Below are 13,137 nucleotides of genomic sequence, written 5' to 3' on the forward strand. Positions count from 1 at the left end.
CCATCTTCACTTTTACATCCGACTTTGTAACACAACGTTTTTCCCTCTGCAAACAATGACATTGTGACTAGATTAGACTGTTAATGAGGTGACTGCTTTGCTAATCTAAAAACCGATGTAAGCAATCCTGAAGGACCTAAAACTGAAAAAAACGTGACAAGAAGATGGTGGAAGGGGAACGTTTCGCCACTGAGGCTGTTAAGTCGAGTGAGCGGCTATCACTAATGACCGTGGTGCTCTTCTTTCTATCGATGATTTTGTGTGTCGAGCTGGTACCATGTCAGTGACATCAACCACAGCTTGTTCCTCATTGGCCGAGATTCGTCATCGCATTTGAACAATATTTGACAGCGTGTGATTATAAACGGCAAAAATTAACACTCATGCTTACACGACCTTAGTTTGTCTTAGCTCCGGACGCAGCAGTGTTATATATTTTCATGCTGCCCTTAATCTGAAATAAAATGTGTCTCGTTATGATACAGCCAAAAGGCACGTGTAAGTCAACTGTCTCTAATATTGCAATATTGAACTTTCCAGCAGCAACAAATAATGCTGCCTTTACAATACTAGCCAGTGAATCCACATTATGGCACCTGTTGACTTCATGCCACAGTATAAAATGCACTTTTGGGCCTTAACTAACTACGAGTTGAGATTGCAGTGTTATCCAGGCAAAGGTTATTCTTGAACGAATTCAGTCCTCTCACTGCTCACACATGGCTGAACATCCCTGAAGATATTTGTCTCGCGGGATCCCAATGTGTCAAGTGTTTCAATAACCCGACTTCGTCAATGCCAATATGCATGCGTGCGTGCATTCTCTCCCGTGTATGTTTTTTGCAAATACATTGTCGGACACAAACGGAGAAAACTTCGCTGACCCCGCCATGCTCAGATAAGGCTTCAAAGCGTCAGAGAATACGCGAGCAGCCCATCTCAACTAGACTCCAAACTGTATGTTTCCTGGAGGCAATTATGCAGCAAGTTCCACACTTTACTTGTGCACGTTTTAAAGGCTCGAACACAAATAGTCGTTAGCACATCCATATTCATGTTGTATTCATATTCAAACTGTGGCTGTGCTCTGGTAATCTCACAGAGAAGCGCCAGCGGGCCCTGGAGGGTTGGTGCTTAGCTTAACTAATCTAATCAACTGTAGGAACAGCGCTGCATCTTTAGCCCATTATATAAACATTAATAAACATATATGAGTATGGAGAACACACACCAACATATATGGAAACATGAAATCCTCTCTCATCCTCTCAAAACCCTTAATCAGTAGGGTGGGCGTCGGACAAAGCCAAAATGAGAACAGGCCATCATCGAAAAATTATTTGAGAGTCAGAATATGCTTGACACCAGTATTGCACTTTGATTGCTTCCCTGCAGCAAAATTTGGAGCAGGAAGTTGGGTAATGCAGCATGGGTACCTGCTAGGAATTCATATTCATAACCACGAACTATGGCTACGATTCCATAACAATTCAATCCAGCAACGATATTCCTCAATTTTAAAATGTCTACTAACCCAGTGCACACTAATTCATTATGCTGATTTAGTCCTTAACTACCTACCCATATATCTTAATACGGTGTTTAAGAGATGTATTACACCACCACCCAATGTAAGGTTTGTCACGGCTGCCCTCAATGAACAGCATTTGTACAGATAATTTCCAAAATCGTTTTGTAATCTATATTTCTGTAATAATATGAATATCAAGGTGGGAAGTGATGAGAACTTGTCAATATATGCAAGATACCTCAGCATCACCTGAACCAGATGTGAATTAGAATTCTATAATGAGATACATGCATACTGTATATAACATGTGATTTTCTACAGAACAAGCATCATGGGGATCGGTGTATTAGCATACTAATTTAAATTTCCTTACACATGTACCCTTTAACAACAAGCGCAAGAAGCACGGCTGGCCGTGTTGGGACTAGAAAGTGTGGAGGTAGTTGTAGTGTTCAATGGCTGCTTTCTCACTGTGTTACAAATGTATTCAGTAGTTGTACTAAGATTCGCTAGGTTCTTGTGGCCCTCTTCAGTCGAAAGCATAGCAGGGATCCAAAGAGAGGACTACTGCACAATCTCAGCTTCAGTTGTGGGGGTGACAGCTAGCTGCAGTGTGACAATGAGGGATGTGTGTGTCTGTGCTTGCGTCTCATGTATGGCAGCATAGTGACAGTAATGTCGCAGCGTCTTGGCCGCTAAAGTCGATGGGATGAGCGAGGAAAAGTCGAGCCAGGCACCGCGATAAGAATCTCTTTCCATCTGGACTCCTGCCCGGTGTGCAGCTTAGAGTCTCTACAAGAGGCCGAGTGGGGAAATGAAACCGAGAGGTGAGGCCAGAGAGGGAAGCTGGCAGTGTCCCTCCAAGGAGACGCGGGAGATAAAATGCTCCTCTGTCACACGGGCCTCGAGTCCCAAATCAATAGCAACGGACTCAGAAATACAACTCCCCTAGTCTATTCTCTTCTATACTCTACTTTCTCTCCTCAATCCACCCTTCTGCTTTCACCAATCCCACTATTTCTCCACTTGTCAACATAAGGTTTCCCATGTGTCGCTCCAAAGATGCTTATAGGCATTTCCCCCCAAAAATCATTCTTCCACCAAGGTGTCTATTCAATCACTGGTTCCCTCCATCATCCTGCACTATAAGGGGGTTCAATCGGCTGTATTGACAAACTTGGGCGCCGACCTGGCCAGCACCGGCTTAAGGCTGAGGCATGGGCCGAGCTAAATTGACTCTGGAGATTTGGATTGATGTAGAGACCAGGACACAGATGCAGGGGACACATCTGGGAAATTGGGAGATTGCATTGGTGGTGACTAGCTAGGGTGAATTATAGAAAATTCAGGGTTTTTTTTAATCATTATCATGTGAATAGTTGGGTCTCCAAGAGTGTGCCAAGCAATCGGGTACAAACTTAAACAACCAAGTAAATCATACGTTAGCCTATTTCTGAAAATGTGTCTGTCTGCAAGATGTTCTGTATTTCCACCTCACTGTGACAGAACAGTGGGGCAACTTCACATGACCACACCAGGTGTCTCACCTAATTAAATGATCAACCAGGCTGTACGGAGCGAAAGAGCCGCTAAGCAGAGAGAGCCGCTAAGCAGAGGCTAAAGCACTATTATTTCAAGGCAAAAAGGTAAGTAGTTCTGCAGTGTTAGCACTGATTTACGCTAGCCAACAGAGTTAGCAGCCTTAGCTTATAACAAATTTGTCCAAATTGTCTACGTAGGGGTTGTGGGTTTTCCTTAACAGCTCAATTAAAAGGATTACAATGATATTTCGAGGGATGGGACAATCACTCTTTGGAAGTTCTTAAGTCCTCTTTCAAGGCCAATGCTGTAAAGATCAAAATATGACTTCCTAGAGAATAGAAGAGTTCTTCATGAAAGGAGCTCTGTTTAGCTGTCATCATGTTGATATTTATTTGGATGGTGCCTCTGCTGGTTGTAGCAAAGTAGCACACTCCATTTTGTCACAACTGCATGATGCTATTGTCTAGTCTACTTTTTTAACCAATTAATTGACAAATTGATTATCTGATTATTATGCCCATCCTCGTTTTTCACCCCGAGGTGTGTTGCGGGAATGATGATGGCTTGTATAGCGAGACAGCATGTAATTTAAATAAAAGATAAACACGACTCAGGTTTGTGATGCATGCAAGCAAGCAACACTACCGTCACGAATTCTATTCTCTGTCATAATCAATGATGTTTAAAAATTGAGCTTTTATGGGTAGGGTTTCTATTGTAATACAGAAATGACATCAATCAACAGACAGCAGGCAAATTGTCCTCAACTACTGCAACTGGTACTGAAAAGTTGGATGTTACAGGTCAGATATTTCCAAAACAATACCTGGGGTAAATAACACATACTGTAAGGAACTGAACCACTCTGAGGAGAAGGAGCTAAAAGCACACAATAATCTTGGGAATGCATTGCTTTGCTTATAACAGGGTCACATTTCTGCATGTGAATAGATTCATTTGTTCCAGTGAGAATGTGGGGGGGACTAGGCCATAAATTTGAAGAAAATCAATTGAGCGAGTCGAGAAATGTGGCATTTTGCAGGAAGCCTGGCAGCCAGGTTTAAAAAAAAAAAAAAAAAAAAAAAGGATTTGGCCACCAGCTGTGGTGCACCTCCATTGAAATTCCCAACCTTTCCAACTACTTTAAGTCTTCTTTTCAATTTGTGCGGGCTAATGGCAATTGGAGACCATACGGGTGGAGAAGTTACCACGTTAGCAATCACATCAGTCAGAGACTATTTAAAATGCACCCATATGGCGCCAATTGTATGGCGGATAATGCCTGGGGGAGGTGTAACCAATCACACTGCACTTGAGTTGAAGAGCTCATCATTTATTGGTCACACACGACTCAGCATTGGCCCACTAACCACTAGTGCTACTTATGTCTGCCAAATTCCTTTTTCTCCTGTTCAGTATTTATTCTGTATGTCACTTTATTTCCCCAAATATTCACACGTTCAGAAAATGGACACTCATTCTGTCCAATCAATCATTAATGAATTAGGGAAATACTTATTTTTCACAACACCAGTGTGCGAGGACTGTTTGCAGAAACGCAAAAGCTTCATTTTTAGGTGACTCCTACGGTGCGTTTTACAACGGTGATGATGAAATGAGGCTTCTGAGAGCAGAAGCAGTGTGCTGCTCGGCCGTTCCGCTGCTTGCTGGACTTGCTAGCGCACAGGCTGGTGCGTAGGATAAGCACAGCCATGACGGCCATGTCAGCCTGTTGTCCTTTTCTCCGCCAATCTGACGTGTAGGAGGAAGTCCAACAGACTTAAGCACAAACGGAATGGTACAGATGGCGCTTAGTCAATCTTGTGGGGGGACACCAACGCTCGCAAGATCTGAAAAACTGAGGTGTGTACATAGAAGTACAAATGACCTTTCGCCTTGCAGGCCTTATTTGAATTCTCACATTTTACCATCACCATAGAGAACACATCTTGAGCTATAACAGATATAAACTCAGAAGTGTTGTACCTAAATAGCGTGGAACTGATATTGAAGGCCCATAAGCTTGTAAAATTCATACAAATATTTTCGTGGAAAAATACATTTGCGGTAACTTCTTTTTTCCGCAACCTGACATGTATGCTCAATACAGATGACAAAATATGACAATTTGTATGTTGTACTTTAAGGTAGCGAGTTTAGTTGTTTTAATGTGAAAATGGGTTTATGATGGCAACAGTTTGTCTGTATTCTATAATTTTATCGTATAAAAATGGTTAGTTTTTTGGGTTTTTTTACACTTGTGAATGTGAAAAAAATAAGATTTTCTTAAAGAATTAATTTGACATTGATTCACACAACCAGCATCCCAGAACAGACTGAGTTCAACTTCATTAAAAAAAATAAAATAAAATAAAAAAAAAATTCAAGTCAGATTTTGAGATCTAAGGACAGTGTCCGGGGCAGCAGGTAAAGCCATTTTACTAAGTGGGGTATAATTGATTAATTTTAGTCATAACCCATGTTCAACAGTGCAGCATGAACCAAAACACACAATATACAAAATATATTTTGCCACAATTTCAGTTTGTAAGGTTGGGTATAGAAATGGGACATGGATTTTTTTGAATGGATTTATATATACAGTATATTTAAAGAAAAAAAAACAATAAAAAAAACGAAAACTACCCCAAAATCAGTTTTGAACTAGATGCCTTGCAATACACTTTGAAAGGCATTTTTACATCGTTCAAAAGACCAATCTTTATGGTATGCTTGGTGAACCGTATGTCCAAAATATTATTAAATTATATTCAAGTCATGCATTGCAAAGTGTGTGCCACTCAAATAGCGTTGCTATCCATATCGTACGTTACAGCGATAGCGTGCTGTATCACGGCATTATATATGTACAATGGCAGACCTGCAGTATACAAGACAAACATAATGCTGCATTGACTTTTATTCCCCATTATGACAAACCAAATCCATAAACAAATGTGTCACGCTAACTACATGCAAACGATAAAGAAAGCTGCAAACGTACACAGCACTGCATGACACAGAGGTGTTTGTAATATTTAGCTCACCCTACCGTAATCCTTTACATACAACCACAGTAATTACATGATGTCAATTAAAACTGAGGATTATTGTAAAGGCTTTTTGGACCAGCCCTTGTATTGGCTCTCATTACCTTGTGTAGGTGTACATAATGCTGTGGCCTGGGAGTCGCGACTCTGGCGCATGCCTTCAAACTCATCAATCTGTCATCTTTAATCACATCAATAGATATATAATGAGTTTTTAAAGTCACCAATAAATAAATGCGTTCAACAAAGGACATGAAGGCAACATTTTCAGGGGCAAACCCCAAAATGAAAAGTGAAATGTTACCTTTTCCAGCATTACGGAAAGGTGATGATCCAGAGTTAGTGGAAATAATCGTGCATTTGTGCCGTGATAGCCAATTACAACATTCTCATGCATATTATTGCTGCACCGCCCAAGGCAGCATGCACAGGCCCTCAGCAGAATTCCATTTTTGTTTGATTGATCTAAGTTTAGACACACGGAAAGCTACCGAAAGCGCGCTCACTTTCGAACACACAATGCAGGTCATTAGCTTTGCAAACAAAACCATGGAAACTATGGACACCTAAACCTTGAATCACTGAATTGTGAAGATTGCCTGCTCCTTCCTAGTATACTGGAAACCTCTAAAGGTCAAACACATTCCAATTTGGGATTCTTGTCAACCTACAAATTGTTCACTGATTTTGAAACTGATTGGCTGGCAAACAGTCCGGTCCTGTCGCCTGAAATCAGTTGTATAGGCTGCAGCTCCACAATAAACCTAATCAGGACAAGTGTTGTAGAAAATGGATGAATGATGGACTTTTGAACTGCTTTTCCCATAAATACAAAAATACAAATCTTTTCCAGTGTTAAACTGTCCTATTCATAAAACATTTATTATTTACTTACTATATTTATGTTCATATAGGTGTAAAAACAATTCCTTAACAGTAAAACACGTAGTCACAGATCCACATCTCGCTTTCTTACTTTCTCAATGGTCAGACAAGCTGAAAGACAAGTGGAACATTATTGAGTATTAAGAAAAGAAAAAAAAGTCGATGACACTATCTCCAAAGCCGGAAGATTGCTGGGTTCTGTCAATGTTTGGACACAATTACAACCCAGGAAGAGCCAGGGAAACGGGAAAGAGGCTTTTGATAAGTGACAAGGCATATATGGTGACAATAATGTCACACATCCTTCATCTTCCCATGTTCTTCTTAGCTTCACACTTCATGTTGAGGCTGCTCCTTATGGGAAAAAGGTGTGACAAAAAAACAAACAAAAAAGAAGCAGCGCTCTTGCTGGTGTGTGGCGTGGTGTCATGCATCGAAGCGCTTCCAACTCTGATGTCTCGCCTGTGTCTTTTCCCTGATAGTTTTGGTTGAATTTCAAATTTTATGACTTCAAGGACGTACGGCTTTAGAGGTTCCACTGTCCTTGCTTCACAGTGCGCGGTGGTCTTTGTAATACATTCCCCTCATAAAAGAGTTGCAATATCAAAAGAACCTAAGCACATTAGAGGAAGAGTCAAGGACTGATGAATGCAGCCGGACCAGTAGGGAGTAGAGCAAGAGCGGGCGGGGGCGTCAAGGTCTCATTTGTCCACAAAGCTTGAAGAAAGCGTGCAGCTGTTCTTGGATCACAAAGGAACGTCAGAGCCCAGTGACAGAAAACCATGAGACCCCGTGGCCCTGACTTCCAAAAGCAGGTTAAGAGGTTACGGATACGGAAAAAAGGAAGATAAAGTCCCGCAACAGCTCCTCTAGTTCTCTCTCGCACACGTCTATTAATACTGTGCGCTATCAGCACAGTCGGCCCACATTCACAAAACACACTGTCAAAATTCAAAGACAACCGTCTGTAATGACAATAATCTATGGGGACAGTAATCTGGGAACATGTCAAGAGTCAAGACACTGATCATGTTAATGATTTCTTATAATAAATTATTAACAATGATTTATTAAAGTAGGGAATATCAACAGGCAACACTGTTTCTATAAATCTCTGCAAGTGTTTACATTTTAGAAATGATCATTTCTACATTAACTCGGAAATCACAATGTCCCATCACTGGTCCTTTGGGGCTACGTAGTGCCTGCGGGCCCCTTGTTTGCTGTTCCCGACTCCACTTTTTCCAGCTGCCATCTTGAGTAAAATTTGTCAAGAAGCAACTAACATTCGAGCCTTGGTCTTCTCCCTGGTTGTTTGCTTGTGTGTCTAATTCTGACTGATGCGTTCAATGTGGCATGGTTTTCACAGTTTTTCAGTGACTACTAAGGCGATTTGGTCGGTTAATTTGCTCTTTGACCCTGAGACGAAGGTCAGCCAAGGTCTGCATTCATTATGACGCCGTGAATGGGAGGGAGTTTCCAACTATGGCAGCTGTCCTCACTTGTGTGGGCCTGTTGGATGGCGTATGTGTGTGTGTGTGTGTGTGCGTGTGCTGTTGGCAAAGACTGATGAACAGGTGACACCCCAGAGCGCAACATGTCTTTCACCACAGTCAAAACAAGTCGAACAAAGTTACTACAGTTGATAAGATTCTAATCCTGCTAACACAATCTGCATCTCGCATATGTTTAGAGTGTTAGCCAAATGCTTGACGTGGACACGCAGTACGTATCCTTGTGTGGCTGCACAATAGCTTACCATAAAAGGGGCCCAATCATCTAAATGCATCTCGATGCTAGTGCTATTACTATAATCCCATGAAAAAGACCTAAAGGAATCAAGCGCTTTCCCAAAGTGGGAACCATTATAGGACAGCCTGCACCTTTGAGCATCTGTACTTGTAGAAATACTTTTGGGCTTTTGGGGGGTGAATTAAAGTGCCTCGTCTGAGATACAACTTTAATTCAGAGTTTCAGGGTTCCAAAAACAACTAAGTAGATCAGAAAGAGCGCAACTGATAGCTGAATTGACCTTTTCAGCCTTGTATCTTTCGTTTGGAGTTACAGTAGTTTCCTAGCATCACATTGTTGTTCATCCCTGCTCAAGACAATAGGTAAATCAATTCTGCACAATCAATTGAATTCTTAATTTTAAGTTGATTGATACTTTCCAAGAGGTCAGTTGAAAACAATATAGGCTTTCAGCCTGAGGGGGTACTGTTATCTGGCATCATTAAATGTAAGCACATATTTCACTGTTTGTTTAGGCTTTATTCACACCAGGTCCTTGGTTTAAGATGACATTCCTTCCTTTGTTTGCAAGTCAGAAGGTGGCATAGCCCATCACTAATCTATGATAAGAATGTTAAAAACGCATCTAATCCATTTACAGTAATTAAATTAAAACAAGTACAGTACATATGGCAGTAAGTGAGCGCAACTTCTTGGGCCGCCAACACCGTTACGAAAGCCAGTTAATACTTGCTGTTTGTAACCTCAAGACATCATAATTCCAGTAAATATTAGTATAAATACATATTCTTAGGCCATTCATATAAAACAATTAAATAAAAAGAACAGTAAGGGCCTACTTTACTAAAGGTTTGCGTGTGCACACTGATGTAGTAATCGGGCGCACCCAGGACTTGGTATGCCTATAACAATTTTTTAGCATTTGCCTTAATGATTACGTAATGTTGGCCGTTTCTATGATTGAAAGACGGATCTTTTCCACTGGGGTAAACATTTTTGAAATGCCAGAAACAAAAAGAATCAAGACATACAGCATTGTCTATTTAGCAGCATAATTTTTGAACTTCTGAATGATCTGAGGGCTGACTTAGAGGCAGCCACAAGGACGAGTCTTGCGTAAGACTTGAAATTGACAAAAGTCCTTTTGAATTTCCTTTCAACCTCCTTGCAATGTAATGGTCAGTTAAAAAAAAAAAAAAACATAGCTTTTATGTGGTTGTCCCCGAAATTATTGGAACGATATCCTGCGCTTATTGGAAATTTCCCCTCAAACAGGGACTTTATATATTGTCAATAGTAACCACACATTCTTTGAATGTGCAAGCTGTGTGAGTCAAAGAGGGTGATTAATTAACAGTCAGTCTGCCTCTTCTACTAACACTTCCAATTCTATCACTTCAAATGTAATTTTGCACTCTCTCAAATTTTCCATGGTGAAAACCATCAGACCTACCCTAAAGTAAAAAAAAAAAAAAAAAAAAATCATTTATAGGGGTCCACCACTTTTACCCATCACCAATTGCGCCCGAAGCTTAGTAAATCACTCGCAACACACCCAGCAACTGCTAGCTTAAACGGCCCACTTTTTGCGATCAGGCCTTAAGTGTGGTCATAACTGAGCGTGCGTTATTGTACACCGTGATGGCATATTCCTACGCCGTGCACCGTTTGTAACCGTTTGAAATGTTGACACTGTCATGGACAAAGATGGTATGGTACTATTCCAGTATTTGTATGCATGTGCGTGGGTGTGTGTTTATGTCCATGTGCGCGAGACTCACCGGTGAGGTTGGTGCGTGCACTGTAGGAGCCAAGGTAGCGGCCATCAGTGTTGGGTGTGTAACACTCAAACAGGCCCTGGTCCTTGGCCTGCACTTTGGTGATGTGCAGCATGGCCGAGTCGCGGCTCAGCCTCTCCACGTAGATGTCCTTGCTGTTCACCCTCTGGGAGTAGACAGCGTAGGCGTAGTTGGGTTGGGCCGTGCTCACGATGCGGATCTCCCGGTCGGGTGCGGACGGCAGGTACATGGACCACTCGAAGTCCTGCTCCACGCCTTCTTTGTAGCCCGTCACGTTGCACCAGATGGTCACGTGGGAGCCCTCGGTCCGAATCAGCGGCCCGCTTTGCACCGTCACCACTCGCTGGGCCACAGCGGCACTTGCTACGGGAGGAAAGGCAGAGATTGGGAGGAATGCAAGAACATGGGTTACAAAACTGCACTTTGAAATATTTAGCATTGGTCGTGTTTGCGCACCGCACCTCTCACAGGAAATAAAGGAACATCTGCAGGTACACATCCTCGGGAGTGAGCTTGAGGTGTGTACGTACACACTGTTTTTCAATGCGTGAATTATTCACTTAGTCTTTTTAACAGCTGCTATCCAATCCGACTCACTGCTATTTGGTTTGCAGCTAAACGGATGCATCATAGCGAACGGGTGTAAACTGTGAGTGAACGTAATAAATATGCATTTTGGTGATAAACGTCCTTTTTTTTTTTTTTTTTTTAAAGACACATTTACACATTTATGCTCTACCATGAATAAATCATGTTTTCATTTAATCATGAGTGATTACAACACGCACAAATTATTACAGCAAGCTGAATGCTGCATAAATGAAAGCTGTTTATGACTTTTTGGTACATTGTTGTAGTGTTTGCTGGCAGGCGGTGCGTGAATGTTGCCTCATCCACACATGCACCCACTTGCACCCCGGCACACTCACACACAACATTCTCCATTCAGCCAACAGCGACAAACACCCCCTCCTCTTTTGGGTCCGGACACAACAGAGCAGTTACACATGCCCAAAATCCAGACAGAGCGACAAGTATGTCGTTTCCTGTCTGCACAACAACTGGGATTTGCAGCTGTGTGTGTGTGTGTGTCGGTGGGGGTGAGTGTGCGTGTGTGTGTGTGTCTTTAAAGAGGCAGTGGACACAATGCTTGGACATTAATAATTCACCAGACAGCTTTTTATCTTCTACAGCTTCCCATCCACTCATAGTAACTTTGCCTTACACTTACATAGATAGCACTGTTTTTTTATTCTGTGTCATTAGTGCAAGTGTGTGTGCGTGCATGTAAGATCATGCATTGTGTCTGTTAGCAGTGTGTCTTTTGCTCCAATACTGGCATATCTCGCTGAAAAAGGACGACACCGTTGCACATTTGCCGATTCAGTGAGCACAATAGGGGGAAATGGAAGTGTTTTTGCTGTGTGTGCATACATATTTTTACATATATGTGTGGTGTGTGTCATGCAAATTTGCCAGACTCCCTCATTCATCATTTTCTTTCTGTGCTTAAAGCGCCAGGTCTTCCGTCAACTGCAATTGAGGCCCATTCCACTCATGTGCATCTTAAATCCACTCAAATCTTGTATTTACTTTAAGAGTCCTTGACTAGGATTTAAATTGAACTGCCCTGGTAACTCAAAGCAAAAAAAAAAAATAGAATGGCATCAGTAACCATGACGTATGGTTATTTTTCCCCAACCCCCCCCACTGGATTTATAGGCTATGAACCATGGGATAGTACAAATTGTATGGTCTTTAAAAAGTGGCTATTACAAACTCAGAAGTGAAAAAGCTTAATTTGGCCAAAGGATACAATAATCGGCACATCAGCTCCATTGAAGCAATATCTTAAAATAACGCATTAACGCTGGATATTGCTTTCAAGAATGGAAGAGGGCTAAAACTCCCACTTAGCCAGGTACATTCACAGATAAAACTCCAGGGAACACAAGAGTGGTATTATTAAAGGCTTTAGATAATAAGAAGCTAAGTGCTTTGTAATTCTATATTGCTCATTATTAGCACTGCGCTTTTGTACATTGTGGCCCAGCTGAAAAATGCATCTCTCCGACCATAACTATAATGAGCATCAACTCATAACAATATGCAATATGTGGATTCTCTTTTCTCACTGGAATACACTTATGTAACTATGTAAGGAGTTAAACTTTTTGACAAAGGTACAGAAGTACAGCATGCACCAATTTCTGAGTCAAAGTTTAGTCGGACGCCCCAACGGACGGCGTTTGAAATTAGAGGCGGACCAGCCTATAGACGGGTAATATTTATTTAACTTTTAGGATCTCATTTCAAGTTCAATGGGGCCTACATCAGGCAGAACAGCACGAGAGAAAAAGGGTCAAAAACAGCGCAATTGTGGATGCACGCCAGTGATGAGCCATTGTACCCCGAAAGGCAGAGCTGGGCATTCCGCCGATGTGATGGATCGGTGTGGCTATCCGCCTATGACGGATGCCCATTTTTGGGCGATAAACGAAAGATGAGAAATTTAAAAAAAATAAACCGATTAAGCATAGTCGGAAGCCCATTTTCCTCTCGTCTATTTTCGCCGTGA

The 13,137-nt window shown here is 41.7% G+C and overlaps 1 protein-coding gene across 1 annotated transcript in view; it reads right to left on the reverse strand.

Moving 5' to 3' along the window:
- The window catches only part of igsf3 (immunoglobulin superfamily, member 3), a 105,003-nt gene that overhangs the window by 69,954 nt on the left and 21,912 nt on the right, over nucleotides 1-13,137 (reverse strand). Inside the window, exon 2 of the mRNA XM_086051916.1 lies at nucleotides 10,542-10,922. Coding sequence (XP_085908042.1) covers nucleotides 10,542-10,922 — 381 coding nt within the window. The remainder of the gene's footprint in view (nucleotides 1-10,541; nucleotides 10,923-13,137) is intronic.

The sequence above is a fragment of the Filicampus tigris genome, chromosome 14 (assembly GCF_054856515.1).
Source record: "Filicampus tigris isolate MCC_2025a chromosome 14, RoL_Ftig_1.0, whole genome shotgun sequence".
In the NCBI taxonomy this organism is placed as follows: domain Eukaryota; kingdom Metazoa; phylum Chordata; class Actinopteri; order Syngnathiformes; family Syngnathidae; genus Filicampus; species Filicampus tigris.